Source organism: Argiope bruennichi, chromosome 6 (genome assembly GCF_947563725.1).
Source record: "Argiope bruennichi chromosome 6, qqArgBrue1.1, whole genome shotgun sequence".
Classification (NCBI taxonomy): Eukaryota; Metazoa; Arthropoda; class Arachnida; order Araneae; family Araneidae; genus Argiope; species Argiope bruennichi.
Window position 1 is genome coordinate 85,416,232 of NC_079156.1, and position 22,871 is coordinate 85,439,102.

Sequence of the window (22,871 nt, forward strand, 5' to 3'; positions counted from 1 at the left end):
ATATATATATATAATGATATTTTAAATTCTAATTTAAATTTAATCAATTTCCAAAGTTTTATCGTAATGCAGCCTATATTAACTTCATTCTAAAATATTCTCTTATTTCCTGATAACATTCCGCTTTTTCTGTTTAATTAATTCAACACGAGTTCTAAAATTGCTGAATCAGACAACACTCCGAGTGAAGCGATAAAAAATTGACATCCAAGCAAATTTTTCTAAAAGATCCCTATGATTCCCTTGCCTGCAGTCTACATGTGTAAGAAATCCCCATCGGAATCTCATGGTATATAAGACCAGGGATAAATTATTTATCTTACTTTTGCGCTAATCTGCTCTTATATTTCGCTGTGAAAACGAACGTGCCTTTTCCGTGCTACTTGCCCATAATTCTGCCTCCCGGGATGGAAATATATATATATATATATATATATATATATAAACTTATGTGTATGGCTGTACTTGATCTAACCTTCTAATTTGTCTCAACCCTTTTAAATCATCCTATTTTGACAAATACTCAATAATAATATTGAACTTACATATTTCCAATGTCTTTTTTTAATTCCAGGATTGCAAATAGCCAATAAGAGGGGGACATAATTTCTAAATGCCTCTATTTTGTCTCTCATTGTTTCAGCAACTGCTCTTGTATCAAGTTCGCCAGCAAATGTCTTTACGAGTCTAAACATCACACGCCACATTTCTTCCACTTTATCGCGAATTTCTTCGGCATTAAGTCCAGCAAAAGGTCCTGGTAACAAAATAAAAATTAAATATAATTTTTCAAACATTTATACCAAATAACAATAAAAATAATTGTACTCAATAAAATTTATAAAATATGTACTAATTGTGACTTAAACTGCTTAAAATTTTAAGATTTCAAGCAGTGTTAATTGTATTAACATTATGTTCTACAAATGGACCAGAATAGTAGTTTTTGATGGAGAGCCTGGGCGATCAGCCTATAATCTCCGCTTCCTAAATATGCTATTGAAAAAATAACTGTGCAAATATAATATCACATAATAATGTAGTGCATAGTAAATTAGAGTTTTTAAGAACATGTTAAGTTTCTACAAATGGAGAGGACATATTCAGGTACCTATTTTGACTTTGGTAGTCAGGCAGTTGGTTTTGATTTTTATCTAAATAAAATTTTATTACAATTTTTTTAAGACGTTTACTCAGAAAACATTACCTCTTCAGTCAAATAAAGAGAATAAAGAAAATCTTTTAATTATTTCAGACATTACAGAAAATGTAGCATAATAAGGAGTCAAATTTTATGGATGGGCCAACTGAAAAGCAGTTATACCTTCAAGGTAAAATGCCATACAATAAGTAGCATACCGCTAACTATACGAAAACACAATCCAAAGAAGTCAAAAACATTATATCATTACAACTAAGAATATGTAATCCTGCAGAAGAAATTATTAGTGTCACAGTTTTTTAATAGTTTTATTATTCCCTTTCTTTCTTTTCTTAATTTTTTTTAACAATCGTGCAGTTGTTTAAATAATTTTTATAATTATATTAATATTATAAATATAATTTCTGTAATCATTTAACTCTTGCATTACTTCATACTGTGACAAAATTTCAAAATTTTAATTCTAGAATTACTAATTTTATTAAGAATTATTTGCTTAGTTTTTGATATCTTAATTATAATGAAAGAAAAATAAGAAATCTTACCATAATACCAAATCTCGTAATTTTTGAAAAAATCATAAGCAGTAGTCCATAGCTTTTCATAAGGTTCCTTTTGAGCAAACATTGTTGGAATATTTGGATGGTAGGTCAAATCACGTGATAATAAGCGCTCTTCTTCATTTATTGCCTTTAAGGAATAGAAATTTTAAAACAAAAATTAAATAAAAGAGAGCAGAATTTAAATCCTATATTAACTAAATAGTGATTGTGTAAACCTACAGCTAATTCATCTCTGGCTTCAACTAAACATTCATGAAGATACTGCAAGCCCTCAACAGCTGCTCTGGATTCATCTAGAGTTGCTTCCTAAAATTAAAATAATATATATATATATTCATTAAATTAATTACATTTATTCCATGATTTATAAAATCGCTCTAATAGGATAATCAGATATATGGTATGTATATTTTGTTTAATATAAATATCCCTTTGAAAGTGACTTTTAATAATTACTTTTCCATATACGAAGTACAGAGAAGCTTAGTTTAGTTTAGTTATATTAGTTTAGTTACATTTATTTAGTTATTTGTTTTTTAAAGCAACGCTAGGGCTATTTTGAGACAGACCTCGTAATTTTGAACCGCGGTCAGATGACGAGGACGATATCTGAACAACGCAACAGCGGGACGGCGTTTGCCCCGGGCGGATTTAACAAGCACCAGACCCGCTTATACGGCGGTTCTTCGGTGGAATCGGGGCTCGAATCTGAAACTTTCCGGTTCCGAAGCCAAGACCTCACCACCAGGCCATCGCGGCCCCGAAGTATAGAGAAAGTATTGTAATCGAAATTTTGGCGAATTTTCCCATTTCAGGCTTTTCTGAATCTGAAAATATATCATACATTTGGAATTATGCCTGTCTGTGTCAAAGATAACACAAAAATCCTTTGAAACAGACTGGTGAAATTTGGTATATGATCTTTACACGAAATTTGCGATATTTGAGTGAAATCTATTAAGGAACAGACAGCCTGGCTGACTGTCTGAATAGAAGTTAACATGATAACAAAACAAAGAGAGCTAGACGAATACAATTTAGTAAATGAATTTATTATTCAAAGTGAAGATGTTTATCGAATTTAAAACAAAATCCATAATGAGGTTCACTTTCTGTCACCTCAAGCATGTAAACACGCTCCACGAGCAGGTAAACGCGATAACTCAAAAATACGATGAACTTGAATATATGAAATTTGGCTAGTGATTTTATGACTACAATTGTAGTTACGTATCAAATTTTGGTTTCAGACGGTTGAAAACAACGCGTCTTAAACACAACTTTGATATTCAGGTACCTATTGCTCGAAAGATTAACCGCCAAGCATTTCAGGAAAGATTCAGTAAAAATGCTCACTTCATACCAAAGATCAATATTTCTTAATTATTGTTCACTATACTATGCGAAAGTCTACAATTTTTTCGGGGGGGGGGAGGTTACAACTTTATTACAGAATATGCAAGAGAGTTTGGGAGAGATCATGACTCCAAGCTTTTAAGCTTTTAAAAGGTAACAATTAGTTTATCACAATGATTGACCTTTGCGTTCATGTTAATCATCCAATGCATTACAACATGGCACTTCATGTTCCTTATTGGAATAAGTTGAAAATACCTATGAAAAGGAGTTCCAGGCTTCTGAAATTTTCAAAATAGCTACTTTAAAATATTTTTTGTATAATTAGAAATAAATTTTGTATAATTATAATTTTTTGTATAATTAGGAAAGAAATTATTTAATTTTTATTAAATCAGATAAATTATTAGAAAGAAATGACAATATGTATCCATTACCTCTTAGAAGCACAAAGTTTTCTTTTTATAAATCTATATAAGAGACAAAACACAAAGGCAAAGTCTTTATGTTTGCTTTATTCTTTTTTTTTTTTTTTAAAAACATAACTCATAATTTTCATAGTGATTTATAAAATATAAAAACAGTGTTCAATTTTTTTTTTCGGGGGGGGGGATTTATTAATTATTTGTAGCAAGAAAAACTTTCCTAAAACTAATATGGGCCGAGATAGCCTGGTTGGTAAGGTGCTGAACTCGCATTCCTTGGTTAGTGAGTTCGAACCTTCCTAGCCAAAAACTCTCCGTGTATAAGGTGGCTGGTGTACGTATAAATCTGTCGTGGTCCCAAAGTCCTCCAAGTCGAGACAAAACTACTGGGGGTACTAGTTCAGAGGTGATCATTCTCTGATTCAAGTCTAAATTACGATCTGTAGATGAATGAATGAAATGCATGAATAAAATCCACCCCGTAAAAAGGGTTGTGACGCATGAGTAGCTAAGTCGTACTCCTGGCCCTAGATGGCGCTACTGAAACAAGAGATGCTAAATTTCTCGCCATAAAATCGCTGATTTTCTTATGACAAGTGCCATAAGAAACAACAAAATCTCAATGTTTTTTTGTTGAACTTTTAAAATAATAGCATTATACTTTAAAATTGAATTATACTTTATAACGAACAGATAAGAGTATAAAAACATCAAAGTTAAGTTTATTATAGAATAGTTAGTAATAAGCATATAATGTAATTTTATCAACTCTTATTAAATTTTGGAAACTTATACAATAAATGGTGTGTATATATATATATATATATATATATATATATATATATATATATATATATATATATATATATACTCCATTTAGTTACTAAAATTTTAAAAAGAAGAAAGATAAGAATAATCTATATAATAATTATTTTATAACCGTGTTAGTTACTAAAAGAACAAACAAAAAATATTGATTAAAATTATTTCAATTCGCACCTGAATTAAAGGAAGATTTTTTATTTTCCTCTCACAGAAGTCAATGTTATTATCCAATATTTTTATCCTGTCTACCAGCTTTGATTCGGCTTCTTCTCTCTTCTTGTGCAACTCAACAGAAGTTACTTTAAACAATTTTATCATACTTCTTGGCCATCTTAGCATGGTACTATGACACATAAGTTCTTTTTCTGAAAAAAAAAAAAGTATTAAAAATTTAATAAGAAATAGTATCAATAAAATGTAAAATTATTTTTATAAAAATAATAGGTAATCAAGCTTACTTTAACATTAACAATTGAAAATAATCCACGTTCTTGATATATAATTGTTTCAAATATTTTTGCAGTTATAGTCTATTAAAAAAATACAGCGGGAGTGATTCCCCAAAAACTTTCTCGCATACTCTCTCCAATAAACCTATCATGTCAGAGAACGCCTTGCATTACATTGGCGTACAATAGTTAAGCAATATTAATTTTGGGCGAGAATTCAGCATTTTCACTGCATCTATCGTGTCATCTTTGGCAAGTTTTTTTGGCGATTAATTCTTGGCATGTCGTTAATAGTATCCGAAAATTGAAATTATGCTTCAACACGTTTTCCTCAACTGATTGGAACAAAAATTTGATACAAATTGACACTTGTAGTCACAAAATCCAGTACCAAATTTGATATATTTAATTCATTGCGTTTTTGAATGATCGCGTTTACATGTTTCTGAAAGTACAGATGGACAGACAATAAATTCTTCGTTAGATTTGACACACAATTTAATAGCTGTCTACACTATAGATTTTAAATAGGTATTCCGAATTTTATCTGTCTAGCTCTTTTTGTTTTGTATTTACCGTGTTAAATCATATTCGAACAGACCGGACAGACGCACTTCTTCTAAATAGGTTTTTCTCAAAATTTGATAGAAATATTTCAATTTCGTGTAAAGACAATATACCAAATTTCAACCGTCTAACTCAAAGCGTTTTTGAGTTACCTTTGTCACAGACAGACGGACGGACATTTTTCAAAAATCCGTTTTTCGAACTCAGGAAGGTCTAAAATGTGAAAATTTGTCAATTCGAATTTTTTTGACAATCACTATACTTTCTCTATACTTGATGTGCTTGCCCTATAATTTCTGAAATTAATAAAATACAAAAACAGTTTTCCCCCATTTCAGCATTCAAAGAATTGTCTTTTCAGTAATCCAATAATTTCTTAATTGAAGTTCAAATATTTCTTTATTTATTTTAAATTAATAAAAAAAATTTTTGAGCATATTTCACAAAAATAAATTTCTCCGTTTTAAAGAAACTCGATTAGTTTTCTTTGTTCGTACAAATATTTTCATTCTGGATTATTCTTTCGTTGCTGAAGAAAAAGATTTGAAGACGTACCTTATTTTTCTTTAATGCATAGATTTCTATTTAAAATGCACTTTTAATACATATTTCTCAAATAAGCAAAGAATTTTTTTTTGGGGGGGGGTACAAAAACCAAGATGTTTACCGGTGAATTAAAGTCATAGGAATATGAGAGTATACAATTTTACTAAGAGAGGTTATAAATGATATTTTTAAAAGAAAATAAACATATTTTAAATGAGGAAATAAAGTTTTATGGATTTAAAAAATAAAAAAAAATTAACATGCCGAATTTTGCCAAGTAAAGTTGATAAAGAAATTGAAGATGTTTGAAAAAACCCGCAAACGCTGAACATTGAGGCACGGGCATTCAGACAAAATAGGGCGAATAGACATTTGACAGTTGCATCGCGAATACAATGGTGGTTGTTCTCCAAGTAAAAGATGAAGATGAGTTAATCTAGTGTGATCAATGCGTAAGCGAGTGAAAAGGGTATCTGCGTTTCTATTTTTTAGTGAAGACCAAGACTGTAAAAGTGGTTTGATAGCGTGGAGTTTGTTCTCTATCTCACGGTCCCACTCTGTTGCCATTTTGAGTAAAGAACCCTTTTAACGTTTTTTTTCTTCTTTTAATTGCTCGCTGTTAATGTCATATTTATGGGAGCAGTCGCCGATTTGGCGACTTTGCATTTTGGCGAAAAAAATTTAAAGTATATTCATTTTTAAAGTGTAATGCTCTTTTTTGCAATGTACCTGGTTGTGTAAAATATATTATCATTCTTAGGATTTAGAAATTTCTTTCTAATTGTAGCAAATTTTATATTGAATCAAAGGTATTTTTACCGAATAACCTTCTGAGATATTACACAAATTATAAAAAAAAAAATTATGTGTACACATAAGACTTCAATGCTAAATTATTTTACTTTCTGTACACATATTTTAATTTTTTTTTAAATTTCAGTAAAAAAATGTATTAGTAATTTAATCACTTTCGTTTCACATTAAATTGTAAATCTTAGGAGAGAGAGATATAGAAAATTAGGGAAAGGCATAACGAAATTAACAGAATGGCGTAAGGCTTCTAAAATTGTATGAATTATAAATCTATCAAAATTTGAAGTTTAAAAATATTTTGCTGAAAAAAACCCCATTAAGACCAGGTTACATAAAATATTTAATTGAACCGAATTAGAAATAAATATTAAGTTAACAGCCAAAGAATCAAAAAGAAAGATTAAATGAATCCGGCCCGAAGACTTTCTCAAAGGTCACCCTCAGGCAAGGATTCAAACCAGGGATTTTTTCTGAGGGGTCTGACTTTTGTCCAACAAGTTTGCTGGTGTTTTTACTTGTTTTAATCTTATGATACTAATTTATCTCCAAAACCTCAATTTTCTTTGATTTTCGGGTCACGAGGGGTCAGTTTGTTGGGAAAAAGTCAGACCCCTCACAGAAAAAATCCCTGGTTTGAATCCTTGCCTGAGGGTGACCCTTGAGAAAGTCTTCGGGCCGGATTCATTTAATCTTTCTTTTTGATTCTTTGGCTGTTAACTTAATATTTATTTCTAATTTTGGTTAAGTCCATTTGTGTTTTAGTTGTAGCAGCATTAGCGCTCTCTAAATACAATGTATATTTTATATTTTATTATATAGATTCAGAAAAATTATATAGGTGTTTTTGCACATTGTTTATTTATGGATTGATAGTTTCTTAATTGAACCGAATCTTATCTATGTAGCGTTCTTCATTTTATAGTCATCGTGTTAATTTTATTCGGAACTCCGGACAGACGGATTTTCTCTAAACAGATTTTACTCAAAATTTGATAGAAATCTGCAAATTTGGTGAAAAGATCCAATACCAAATTTCAACCGTCTAGCTCAAAGTGTTTTTGAGTAATTTTTGTCACAGACGGACGGACATGTTCCAAAAATGTGTTTTACGTACTTAAGGAGGTCTAAAACGTGGCGATTCGTCAAAATCTGGAGTTCGACTTTTTTGACGCTTACTATACTTTCTCTATACTTAGCTTGATTATGAATTAAGTAATTTAAAATCAAGAAGAATTTTTAAAATAATATTTTTTTTGTAAATTTCATTATGATTTGCATTACACTGACCTGAAAGCAAAGCATGATTCATCAGAAATAAAATTCTTTTCACAGCTTTTTTTATTTCTTTGACCAGTTCTTCCATTCTTGCTTGGGACTGCAAAGGTACAAGAAATTTTAGCCCACATCTTTTATTTCCTTTTAATTAAAAAAAATGACAAATGTGTCTGTCTTCATATACATAATTTTGTAGTTTTTATCATATTTGTATCACAGTTTTGCTGAAAATGTCATCTTCATAGGTGTTAATACTGACTAATGTACTATTAAATAAATTAAATTATTAATTTATACTTATAAAAGACTAGCCGCCTTTGGCGACCAGCCGGTTCGCCAATCTTAATGCTTCGTTAAAATTTTAATAATTAAATATTCTATGCAATTCCAACTTTAATAGATTCTTCAGCAAAATATTTTAAAACTTCAAATTTTGATGGTCATATAATTCACTCATAATATTATAAACGCTTTCAGTCATAACGTGATATGTATCTCTCTCATTTTCTGTTACCCCTCGTAGAATTTATGCTTTAAATTAAAGTGTAAAGGATTACTCTGCAATTAATATAATAATATTTTTTACTGAAACAAAGCATTTTTTTAATACTATGATTACTGATAATAGAGTCACTGAGCGTTTAAACTTTATGGGCACTAAAGAATATCTTTCCTAATTTATGCAATATCTCAAGAATTTGTCAACAAAATATTCTCAGATTCATCGTGACCAGAACGATTAAATAACAATGTTTAATTTTAAATGCATCAAACACTAAGAAAATAAAACGAATCGTTTAAAATAATCGGTGGAAAACAGGTTTAAAAAAACTACTTAAAAAACGATGTACTTAAAACTATAAGCGTATATAAAAAATATATAACTAACATAAATACAACTTAATTACAAAAACATGCAACTAACCAAAAAAATAATTTAAATCATCCGTTGATAATGGTTGTCATGTCAACAATCAGAACACAATGCGCATGCGTGAATTTTCAACGCCAGTTACGGTAACGCAAATGCGTGAGTTTTTTTACGCCAGTTGGGGTAACGCTATGCAGATTAGAAATTTTTAATTTCCTTTATTCTGTTTTATTTTAATTCAAAAGTACTTCAGAATGAATCTGAAAGATCGATTCATTAACAATGTTTAATTTTAAATGCATCAAACATAAAGAAAATAAATAGAATCGTTTGAAATAATCAGCCGAAAAGTCTTAAGCCTAGCCTCATGACTGTTGGGGAAAAAAAACTGAAGCCGTACTCATTTGGCGGTGGGGAAAATGAAAAGATTTTGTTGGCAGGAAAGTTAGTTTTGAATTCATAATTAAAATTCTAATTAAAAATTCAAAAAAAGGGCTATCCTATCTTTTAAGTTAGATCACACTGCACACGGTATGCAAATTTGATTAAAATAGGTTAAGTAGTTTAGGAGTCCATCGCGGACAAACAACGTGACACATAATTTATATATATTAAGATATACATTACATACATATATATACATAGAAAATATACATTACTATTACATAATAGATAACTGCAGAAAAGTATCAAAAGATATAAATAAAATATAAATATCATAGTAATCAGAAATAGTTTTGAAATTTGAGTGATACAGTTTCTGCAATATCTTTGATCAAGCTAAATTCATGAAAAAGATAATAGAGAAATTTAAGAGATAAATTTTCAGACTTTTGTCAAAGAAATTTATGATGATAACAAAGGAAATTATTATTTACTTACCACTTTCAAAGTATTAGTCATCTCCACAAGCTCTTCTGTATTTGTTATTGGCTTGATTATTTGAGATTGCATCATTTGAAATTCATCACATATCCTGTAATTATGATAAATTCTGAAAATTATAATTATATGAGGATAAAATTTTATAAGAAATATTTTTGGTATTTTTATTTAAGATTTTCATTTCCTAGATTGAATAAAAAGTTCATATTATGCACATAATTCTATAAAATAACTATAAGTTATCAAAAATTCAACCAACTTACCACTGAGTATGTTTGGCATTAATTTCCACTTGAAAATGTATTAATCTCTGGCAGATAGCTTCTATTTTTTCACAAAGCTGCCTTTTCAAAGTATCAGTGTTCAAATTTATGATATTTAAATGAACATTACTTCTCTCACTGTTTACTATATTTTTATGCAGTTGTATCTCATGAATTTTCTAGAAAAAGATCAGAAATGATTGAAAAAACTGCCTTTAAATGTATTACACATTATTCAGGATAAATAGATGATATAATTAAAGAAATTACCTCAGGAAACATTTCAACATCAATCTCCTCTTCTACGTTCAAGAATTTGTCAATCTCTTCATCTAAAGACCCATTGATAATGTAAAGAAATTTATCAAATTGTTTCAGATACCTGTATAAATGACACAGTTTAATTATTTGCAATCAAGAAAGAAACATATTAAATTGCAGACAAATCATGCTATAATTATGATTGTGATTGTGAATATAATTCTAGTTGGAAAAATGCTTTAAATGGGAGAAAAAATTATATTTTATGTTTCTAGCATTAATGAACAAATATATTTCTGAAAAATTCTAAATTTTTATGTGAACTCCAAGTTCTTATCAGCCAAATTGTCAAGTTTGAGAAAGTAGCACAATGGTGTATAATTTCAATTAGTAAATGGTTCCTTATGTTCTTTATTTTCATACGTAATAATAAATAATGCTTCCACAACCTTTTGGAAACCTCAACCATTTTTCCCCCCTCTACTTCTTTATCTAATAAATAAGGCATTGAATAAAAATTGTAATATATTCATTATTAAATTTTTTATAGTCATATAATAGGAGAATGTTTTATAAAATATAAATACATGTGCTACAGAGCATTGAAATAGTTTTATAGTATGTAAAGAAATTTTCCTTTATTTTTTTCCTCAAAAGAAGGAAATATATATCCCTATTCAATTACGAGATTAATTTTAATTTTAATTATCATGACCTAATGAAATTTCCTGATTTTTCATTATTTGCATTAAAATCTAGTATAATTTGAACAAGTCCTTATAATAATATATTACTTTGGTTAGTGAAAAATGTATATAGCACCCAACAATTCTTTTACTTTCAACACTTACTATGAGTTAGAAAATAATTACAATACAATATAATACTATAGCAGAAGCATGGAAATCTTATCTTTCCAGTTTCATCAAGAAGAAATTTAATTATTGTTTCACAAATATGTATAAAGATTGAAATAAACAATGAAGAATGAGAGGAAAATTTAGTTAAGACATTTGAATAGCACTACTTTCTTTAACTAAGTACAAAAAAATAAATAAATATCTACCTTTAAAATTATTTATCATATATTTACATTATTTAAAAATATAAGTACCATATAACTACAAAATCTTGAATCAATTTAAACAAAGCACCGTAATTTACAAGATATAGAAATGAATTGAAATGAAATATATGTTTATTTAAAGACAACTTCAGGAAATAAGGTTTAACATTTTAAGCTGTATTGCTATAGAAATTAATTTCCTTATAGAAGAAATGTTAGATACATTAAAACCTATGACAATAGATTTTTCAGCTCTTTTTAGGAAAAAAAATCTGATACTATAAATTAGAACACTAATACATACTGATCAAAATATTTAAGAAATATTTTATATACTGAAATAATTTTATCCGATATTCTCCAATAACAATTGACATGCTTCCAGATTCAGAAGTAATTTACTTTTAATGCATAATTTAATGTTGAAATTGATATTAATTCCTTTTTCAAACAGAATTTTTAAAAATCTGATATATATATATATATATATATATATATATATATATATATATATATATATAAAAGATTTATTAAATTAGTAATAATATAGTACTACAGAAAAGTATGTTTCTCTCTTCTTTGTCTGTTTACATTTATGCATATTATTCGATATACACAGATTAAAAAAAAAAAAAAAAAAAAGATCTTACTGTTGCAATCCAATATTATTAAATTTCAAATCTTTTTTCACTGAATTAATGCACATTTCTACCAATTGATCATTAGAAGGAACAGGATATAGATTCATTTTTTCATCTTCTAAAATTCGGAGCAATATTTTATCAGCCTAAAAATAAAAAAGTAAGAAATTGAACTTTATGTTAAAAAAATAGGCTTAAAAAATAAAAATTTAAAATATGTATATTTTTTTTGTTACCCTTGGCATATATTCTGAAATCTGCAAAAGTTTATAAATGACAGATAAAAATTCTTCTTCCCATTCTTCATAAGTCATTTCAAAATCTATATGATTTTCCTTCACAATAACTCGGACTGTCAGAATAGGAAAATTAGAAAATTTTATTTCTTCCATTTGAGAAATGTCATTTCCAATCTGAAAAAAATCCAGGCAATTAAGAGTTCATGTAAGTAATACTCAAAAAGCTTTCCTATTAGAACAAGATATTGTACAATATTTTTACAAGAGATTTCTCAAACTGCGGGAAGGGGGACTCAAAGGTAAATTGTGAATTAATTTTGATGTGTCATGACGTGACTTTGAATGTATATGTATCTTTCCCAGTTTGCAAAAATGTGATGTATTTGTAAGTTTATTATTTTGTTTGTATAATTATTGAACTGAAGAAATGTAATGTCTTACTATTGAATCTGACTAGATTATTAATACTCCTTAATAAAATAAGATGAATTTTATCTAACTTTTTAGGATATTACATGAATTATAAAAAAGATATTTTTTAAACTTAAGAGTAGTGAAATAATGCAGCCTGCATGTATTATTCCTCCGAAGTTCAAGAAATCTTTTACTTAAATCTCCTTATTCTCTCTTCTCTCTCTCTGTATGTATGTATGTATATATATATATATATATATATATATATATATATATATATATATATATTGATGATGATGATAGTTTTTAATTTTTTAATCACTTGAATTTTTGACTGCATTTTGGAAAGTTTTTTTACTCTGAATTTTTTTAAGTAAACATAAATAAATTCTCTTCCTAAAAATAATAAAATTGTATCTTTTTATTATTGGATTTCCTTTGTTAAGTTGAAATAAAATGTAGAAGAAATTAATATTTATCTAAAAAAAAGGGAAATGGCTAAATGATGTTCACTGGACATATTACCTTTTAAAAAAATTTTGTTGCCAAAATTTTAAATTCAAAAGAAAAAATCAACAGTGAAAACAAAGATTTCTTTTAAAACTTAAAGAAATCAGATAGTATTTATAACTATATGTTATTTTTGTTTTTGTTTTTGCATTTTTGTTCATATTACAATACAGCTTTAGTTTCAATTAAAACTGACCATATTACTTACAAGTAACTTAAATTTAAGGATCTTGAAGGTTATCTGAATAATCATGAAAGTTTTACAATAACAAAACATTTGAATAGTAATTTTGTAACTGCACTCTATTTAGCAAACATACTAAAAAATACTCTATTAAAAGAAATATTTTTATCCTTAAAAAACTCCTTCAAAACTGGAGATTTAAATAAAAAGAGAATCACACAAAATTTCTGAGATACAGATTTTACTAAATTAAAGGAACATATAGATAGAAAATAAAAGACTTGTGCAATAAGTTTTAGAAAAGATGATATTTATAATACACTAAGTGAAATAAGGCAAACAATACTAAAGTTGCACAATTAAAAATAGATATAAAATTTATAAATACTTCCTTCACAAATATTCTATGTTGTTATTTCTTATTATGTTCTTGCTTGTTAATCTCTATATTATAATTTTTCATTTTTTTAATAATTTACATACTTTTGTAAGAAACTTTCCATATAAACACAATTCAAAAATATTTATAATATTCTTACAGCATATTTATGTATTAATTGCATCCAATCCCATATGGATCTGGTTATTATTTCTCTCATCATGGATGACATAATTGCAGCGACAGATGAAAAGTATCTCTCAATCTTTTCACAGGATGCACCTGGTTTTCTTGATACTAAAGGATCCCAATCAATTTTCCGATATTTAATAAGTATTTGAACACAGTCTTCAATCCACCTGAAAAAAAAAGAAAAAAAAATGCTCTAGAATATTTTGAAATATCTTCTCAATCTTTGAAATATTTCAATAGATTTTCATTATATAACATATAAAATACAAATATTCTTTTAATTCAATATGTGTATTTTCTGAAGATTTCTTTCTAGTGCAAAAGAAATAATTCGTCAGCAGTTTTCATCAATTCAAAAAAGATCCAAAGATACATTTCAGATATTAAAAAACATGTAAAATAAAGTAAACTTCCTCTCTGATTATTTACAATACTTTTAGTATCAGTAGTTCAATTTTCTACATTTCAGCTAAATGGAATTAGAAATGTATTATTTCTATTTTATCTTTTTAAAATAAAAAGTATCCCCTCTAATAAAGTTTTGATATTTATTATTCAAGAGTTAAAAATATCGATTTTAAACTTAAATCATATTGAATTTTTTTTTTAAATTTTTAATAAGTATATTTACGAAAAGAAATAAATACAAAATAAAATATCATTTAATAAAAATATAAAATCAAGTAAAAAAGAATCCATAGATTAATTAGTAGATCAGTAGAATCAAATTGTATTTCTTGTACTGAATACTTCAATTTTTTGCATAATAGATAATGAGACTAAAACGTCAGTTTCCTCTCATTAAACTATACTCTGTAAAACACATTAGTGGTTATTTGCATAGTCTTGAGCTTAAAATTAAACAGCTTAAATGTGACTCAACCTATGCTTCAACTGTGCATTGTAGAATAACAATCAATTTTCACATTCAAAGTACATTGGCAGAAATAATTAAGAAATGATATAATCTGTATTTGCTTAAAATTTGTATATTTATAAACCATGCTGAGTTCGCCTACACAAAGTGAGTAGGATTCAAAATTAATCAATAAGGAATTTAGTTCATATAGCCAGAGTTGGCCTTTTCTATGAAGGGGCCCAGGTGCAAGAAACCATTTGGGGCCCTAAATTTTTTCCTAAGTAAAAATAAATAAAAACAAAAAATACAAGCACCAACACATATTACTATATACACATATTGTTTATTCAATGCATGATTTTTTTGCTATTAATTACTTCAGGAAAATTACATTTTCTTGCACTTCGATGCTTAGTATGGTAAATGCATTAATCTACTAATATCAAACATTTTTTAGTATGAATTATCAAAGTAATAAATGCAATTTAACAGCAGGTAAATGACCATCCTTTTTGTTTATAATATGTTGCACACTTGCACTAAGTAGTAATATATCTTCGTATATTTCAAAATCCATCGGCCCCGCAATTGTTCCAGTTAAATTTCTTCCTCTCTTCTTTCCACCTCGCTATTATCGTTCAAAACATTAATTTTGTTCTTAATCATGTTGGGGTCCTCCCCCCTTAATCGCGGGGCCTGGTGCATAGCATCTGTCACCCTTGATATCAAAACTTGTTAAATTTCATGTCAGATAAAAAAAAAATAATATTAAATTAGATGTGGCTAAAACAAAAACCCACTTCATTATAAATGATGTTTTTAGTTCCCAATATTAGATGTTTTTGCAGAAATATTTAATTTAAACTTACAAAAGCTGCAAACTTCAATTTAAAAGCAGAAAAAGAATTTTTTTTCTTTTCTTTCACTGCATTCTATTTTATCATGTCATGAAACATTTTAATGAATTGCAATAGCTTTTCTGTTTAAATCTGTCATTCATACATATGCAATTTGTGCATATCATTCATTCATACATATTCACACATATGAAAGGTGTTTGTCATACATGACCCTGCATTCACACAATTTCATCAACTAGAAAAAGAATATGATAAAATTACATCAATACTCACTGATTACGTAAAACGTTTCGTGCATCTTTACATTGCTTTAAAATAGAATCATGGAATCCTTCAATAGTAGGAGGTATTGGACTACTAGAAAATTCAGATGTTTTTATCAAATCTCTATTCTGATACCTGTAATTGAGAGTTTTAGAATAAATCAAAAGATCTGGAGAAAAGTTGAATAGTTAAAAAGAAACTATAAAACAAAAAAAAAAACACCATTAATAAAAAAATAAAGCTTTTCCTGAATATAAATAGATATCAAATTATATATACTATCAATGAAAACGATGCTTCTTGATTTCTTTTTAAATTCTGTAAAGTATAACACAATTGTTATATCAAAATATTCTATGCCATATTCCTATCACATTACACACATTTTTATGCAACAGATGCAATAACTAATATCATCACCGTTAAATGAAAATGTCTGCAGTTAAATTTTCCAAAAGATTTTATTATGCAAAATGCATCTAGGTTAATTACATCTGTTCTTACATCGTTATATACGTGATATGTGATAATTGTACGTTGCCATAAGATGCCTTATGTAAATAGTGATTTCAGCTGTTATCATTTTAAATCATGTAATAAAATGATAACAATGAAATGGCATATTGTGACAAAATGTAGCAATGTAAGAGTATATGTAATTAGCTTATACAGAGGTTTTATGTCAAAAAATTGTTTCAGCAAATTTCAAATATAGAATTTTGATAAAACAGTTGGCAGTAATAAAAAAAAACAAATATATATTCATACAACTTGATAATAATAATAAATAAAAAAAATTCTTCCAAACAGAAAAAAAAATGTCTCACTTCTCAGCCCACAAGTACGAAATCTTTTTAATGCATGGACGCAGAAGAAATGCTTTTGATAATAGAACTTTTTTAGTTCGATATACAATGTTGGACCATGGCACAGGAGGCTGAGCAAACCTATAATAGGAAATTATTTCAAACATTTTTTTATTTTAATAAGTATATTATAATTTTAATATATTTATTAAAATCACATAAAAAATAATCATGCCAAAAATTTATTCATAACATTATGTACACAAAATAAGAATGATCAATAAACGGAAAAGGATTTATTATTAATTCTATAAATACAACAACTTACACATGAGGCCATTTTTGAGGAGGTCTCTTAATTTTAAGACGTTGTCTTTCAGCTTTTTCCATCAATATATAATCAACTAAAAAAATAACCAGAGTAAATAAAAGTAAACTGTACATTGAAACATGAACAGTAAATTTGCAATATTAGAAATAATAGATGAATACAGGGAGCTTATTAAGATTAGTGTAGTTGTCAGAAAGAATACGTTGTAAAGTCAAAATGATCAAAATACAGAAAGAAGGAAAAAAAACATTATTATGATAGTAAACAAAATTTTAAAAAATCACTTGATTTAGAATTTTCCTTCTTTTTATAGTACAGCAAATACCCAATTATCCAGGCCACTATCAACAGTATTTTCTCTTAACTGAATTGGCATAGACAAATATCATTTTTTAGCAAGATGAACAAATTTTTCATAAAAGGGTATCAAAGTTCACATTTAGAGCAAATTTCATTACATAAAGCTCATTGTAAATAACTATTACTAAGACATGGCCTTTTATAATTCAAGAAATTGAAGGGGGGGGGAAGGAAACCAAGCTCACTTATAAGAAGGAAAAAAAAGTAACTTTATAAATGAGCCTGAAATTTTTGATTATTGAAATTGAGAATATATTTTTTGGGGAATATAGTCTAATAACTAACAAATTAGTTTTTTAAAATACTAATATGTGGTAGTGGTTGTGTTTTTATTTTCATGATTTCAAATAAACATATTTAAGGAAACTTTGTTGAAAGATAAGAAATCATGATTTAAAAATTTAGTCACTATTAATCAAGTTTTGTATATTCTTTATTCGATATTTTGTATATTCTTTGTTTAAAAGTTAGGAAAACAATGCAGAATAAACTAATAATGTTTAGGGCAATAAAATGAAAATAAATTTGTTGGATAAAAGTGCTTTCATATTTAATGTAACTGATATTGTCAAACAGAAATTCTTGAATGTTGGAAGCATTATCTGTTAAGCAAATAATGCACATTTTCAAGCAAATGACTTATTTTCTTAATCAGAAAATTCTGGATTGAAGTTATGTATGTATATATATATATATATATATATATATATACATATATATATATATATATATATATATATATATATATATATATATATATATATATATATATATATATATATATATATATATATATATATATATTGTCTTTTCATATAAAACTTTTCAAAGATGCTTTTTCTTACTATTTTCATAACAACTTAATACTTTATTCGAAAAAGAAATTGCATTCTAGATCTACATTCATGTATTATTGATATTATATAACTGTTTAATAGAATAAAAATATTAATAATTAAAATATCATATGGATAAAAAAAATCAAGTGAAATAAGTCACATGGTGTTAACAGAAATATAGTGAACTCAAAAGTTTTAGTTTGTTCATTCAATAATTATAAATAGTTATATATATATATTAGAATGGCAAGCCTCTGATATGTTTAAATAAATTTAAGAATTATACTTTTAATTGATATATATATATATATATATATATATATAATATATATGGAAAAGGGTAAACTTCTTACAAAACCTGTAAATTTAGATCAATTAAAAAATTATAGAGGAAATACACTTATCAGCTATGTTAACAGCTTAACAGCTAAAGAACATGCAATATATATTGATTAAAGTAGCAATAATATAAATTATTTGTAGTTACCATCCTTATATATATTAATTAAAAAATACTATGCATAAAACATTTAATTATTGATATATAAAAATATTATCTGCACAATATTTAGCTATTTACATTTATAAGCATTTACAATCTTTACTCACATTCTTCTGTTGAAATAATTTTAAGGCATTAATAATAATAAAAAAATTATAACAATAAGAATTTTTATATACAGTTTATGCATATAGAAAACTTGATCAAATAATTTTTTAATTCATTAAAATTTATACTATTTTAATAAAATTATAGGCAACAACTTTATTATTTTAATCAGACTTTCATGATTAGATATAAATATTTATAAATATTTTCTGATTAGATTGAATTTTTATCAAAAGAATATTTTACCTATTCCTTGTTTGACAGCAGTATAATAATTCTTTTTAACTTCAAGATAAAGTTCATTTGCCACAACAGGAAATGACAATACTAAGACTTTCTTTATTTTTCCTCGATTACAAAGAGATTCTAATGAAAATTTTGGCTCTGGAATATATTTATCATCAATTTCATGGTGCACATAATGCCAGTACCTCTGAAAATAGGCAAATATAAAAATAGTAATAAAACTCAAAATTATTTATTTTTTTAGCACAAAAATTTCAATAACTAAGTTCATTTAAGCAAAAAAAGGAGAAAAAAAACTAAATAAGAAACTGAATATATGAAATGTTATACTAGTCTCGAAATTTAACATTCGAATAGGATTATTTTCACAAATACACAATTTTTATATCATTAAATATTTCTTCAAAGAATGAAATACAGAATAAAATAAACAAAAGAAGTCAAAATAGTTTAAAATATGAAAATAAAATTTTAAAAAAATATATTACAGCATCTTTTTTACATACATCAGTTTTGCTAAAACAGAAATTTTAATAAAATGCTGAAATGGACATCTTATAAGAAATAAAGTAATAAGTAAATATCAGTATAAAATGTCATTAGAAAACAAAGAGAATATTTTGAAATGAAATTACCAAAATATGCCTATTCTTTATCAATGATTACAAATTACCTTTTCATATAAACTTTAATTTAAAATTGTTATTGCTCTTAAAATAATCTATTCATCATAGACAAACAATACTTTTGAAATATATATTTAAAAAATAAATTTAAAAAAATAAAAAATAAAATTAAAAAAAAAACAAGAAAGGAAAAAAAATTCAGCTTAAAAAAAATCTATAATTTCTGGTATAAAATTTCTTTATAAGATGACGCAAGTCTAAAAAAATATTTTTTCAAAAAGTACCAAAAAAAAAAAAAATATTTTCAAGTTTCATAAATATATGAGTTTGGAAAAAAAATAAATAATCATCCATAGTTCACTTGATGATGGTAATAAGAATAAATTTTCCATTTAATGAATTTAATTAAAGAAAAAAAAATAATAATAACTAAAAGAATTCAAAAATCAAATTTAAAGTAAAGCAATGTTTTACAAATGTCACTGGCGAGAATCTGACCCTCATAATATGCAAGTTCCAAAATCTATTGCAGAGTGTTATAAATAGTTACCATTCAGAATTCTTTTTTTAAAATTGGATAAAAACTTTTGTAAACTCGTTTTCATTAGAAAAAATTTTACTTCATCCCTAAATTTAGGAAACAAATAAGAAATATAATGAAGTGAGAATTGAAAAGAAATATAATAAAAAATAATTACTACTGAAATTTTAACGAAACCTTTTAAGACAAGACTTCTTTTTAGCTACTTTATAAATACCATAGAGTCTGAAAGATAGAGGCAAAATTACAAAATACATCTTCCACCCTACTTGAATTCACAATTCATATTTTCGGAAGCTCAACTCTGTTGAATGATATATAATTTGTTGGTTAAAGTTATTCATATTTTTAGATGCAGATGTTACAGAATATTGTCTTAAAGAAAATAAATACAATCAATACAGAACAATTAAATAAATATTTAAATATCAATATCTTTTAACACTTTCAATTATTAAAAAGAAAACATGTGATAATTCACAAAATATTACAAAAAGAAAATTTTATACCTAACGATTTCTTACCGACAGCATTATATTTACTGGTTTTGAAATTTTATTTCTCAGTGAGCAAAATAAATAAAAATAATTTTTAAAAATCAATGGAAATATTATGTTATTTGAAAAATTGATTATCCAAAGAAAAGTTTCATTTGAAATGTATTCAGAATTTTTTTTTCAAATAATAATATTAACTTTAACAGAATAAGAACTTTCTTACTTCAGTATCAGTCTGTGAGGGAGATTTACTGAGTTTTGGTCTTTTGTTCTTTTTCTGCTCCAATGGAGTCATCGGTCTGAAACAAAAATATTACCAAACTAATAAATCAAAACTAAATGATATTAGAAAGCTACAAAATATGGCTTGAGAAATAATTATTGAAATAATTTCAGAAATAAATGTCATTTAACTAAATTTGAAAATATATTTGCATACCTGTTACAATCCACATAATTTTCTTGTTGTTCAATTTTTAAATTTGAATTTGTTGCAGATAATTGTTTTTCAGGCTTTTTTTGTAATAAATCAGTTAAGAAATTACTTTTAAACATTAGAAACTGAGTATTTGTTTGATTTCTTTTATGAATATTCAAATCACATTATCATTATAAATACTTAGATAAATAGAAATGGCATTAACAACAATTCTTCAGAAACATTGTGATATTACAAGGGTGTTTTCCTCCATCAGTAAAACATTAAGAGTGCTTACAAGAATATTTTTGATAGCTAGATGTCATTTAAGCATTAATATTTTTAAAAAAATTATATATATATATATATTAACAGGAAATATGTAGACAGACAAAAAAATTCACATACAATTTTTTCTTAAATATAACTGCAGATATAAAACAAGGACAATAATAATCAGTCTGTGACTGATAATATAAATATTTGTTCAATAGCTGAAATAAAATTAAAAAACATTCACAATTTACAAATGTAATTCTTTGTGACATTTATAATTTCTTATAACAATTTTATATAATACATGGTTTTGAAAATATTGATTAAAGATTAATTATTTACTAAAGAATTCAGAAATTTACCCTGACAAAGATAACTTAGTTACTTAAAATATTCATTAAAATTAATCAAAGGATATTTCTTGCTGTTGATGATGATCGTGATGGAAGTAATCTATGTTTATAGATTGTGCGAGGATTAGGAATTTGTGATCCACCTCTAAAATTAGCTCCAATTAAATCGCTGGGATAATGATGATAATCCTTAGCTTTATAAGCAACAAACATTCCAGTCATGCATTTAGAAAAAAGTGGTGGATATTCAGCAGATTCTTCAAGCATCTATTAAAAAATAAATTAGTATAAAATATTTTCAAATGATCAAGATATACCTTAATGGATTCAAAATACCAGATTTAAAATAAAAAAATTTTTTGCCAAATTTTATTTTATATTAAATAAAAAAATCAATGCTGTATATTTTCAGTAAGTGAAAATATATGATTTATAAAATTCATAAATATTTCTGTTTCAACAAATGCAGGATTAAAATAATGTAGCAGATTGTCTTACATTATACTGTAATATTATGCATTTTATCACTTTGCAACATGCTTTCTGGAATTTTACATTTAGCGCTATGATGAATGTATGAATATGTATCTTGTTAAAATGAAATAATATAATTATATACATGAATATATAAATATAATAATAGAAAATCTTCAGATGTTTATTTTTCAACGCTAACATTTTTCCATCATTTAAATCACTTTTTTTATTGTTTCCCCCAAATTAAGTTAGTTGGTAATGAATTTAAATACTATTATTTAATGCCTATGATATGTATTTTCCTAGATTTACACTACTATTTTTCTGGTATCTCAAGAAGTCTAAAAGTGAATTAATACCATGTTTACATTTCACATAGGTAAAAATAAATTTTTAAAGAATTTTGAATTTTTCTTGAAAATGATTAAAAATCTGAATTTTGAATTTTTTTTATTATGTGAAAGATAAAATAAACATATCTGCAGAATGTGAAAATATTCCACTAATACATTCAGTAATTGAAAATAATAAATCCACATAAATTGTAGTCATGAATCAATTTTAAAAAATCATTTGGATACATAAATATTAACATAAAATTGTTTATGCTATATATATAAAG

The 22,871-nt window shown here is 26.1% G+C and overlaps 1 protein-coding gene across 1 annotated transcript in view; it reads right to left on the reverse strand.

Annotated features, from left to right (window-relative positions):
• Positions 1-21,021, reverse strand: part of LOC129971809 (dynein axonemal heavy chain 3-like) — a 131,362-nt gene extending 110,341 nt beyond the window's left edge. The window contains exons 1-15 of the mRNA XM_056085785.1: positions 20,949-21,021; positions 19,062-19,248; positions 17,004-17,079; positions 16,697-16,816; positions 15,879-16,004; positions 13,855-14,053; positions 12,205-12,381; positions 11,978-12,114; positions 10,271-10,382; positions 10,001-10,179; positions 9,731-9,828; positions 4,506-4,696; positions 1,945-2,031; positions 1,708-1,852; positions 546-757 (exon numbers count right to left, since the gene is read on the reverse strand). Of these exons, the coding sequence (XP_055941760.1) occupies positions 546-757; positions 1,708-1,852; positions 1,945-2,031; positions 4,506-4,696; positions 9,731-9,828; positions 10,001-10,179; positions 10,271-10,382; positions 11,978-12,114; positions 12,205-12,381; positions 13,855-14,053; positions 15,879-16,004; positions 16,697-16,816; positions 17,004-17,079; positions 19,062-19,248; positions 20,949-21,020 (2,118 nt within the window). The 5' untranslated portion in view covers position 21,021. The remainder of the gene's footprint in view (positions 1-545; positions 758-1,707; positions 1,853-1,944; positions 2,032-4,505; positions 4,697-9,730; positions 9,829-10,000; positions 10,180-10,270; positions 10,383-11,977; positions 12,115-12,204; positions 12,382-13,854; positions 14,054-15,878; positions 16,005-16,696; positions 16,817-17,003; positions 17,080-19,061; positions 19,249-20,948) is intronic.
• Positions 21,022-22,871: the final 1,850 nt, after the last annotated feature.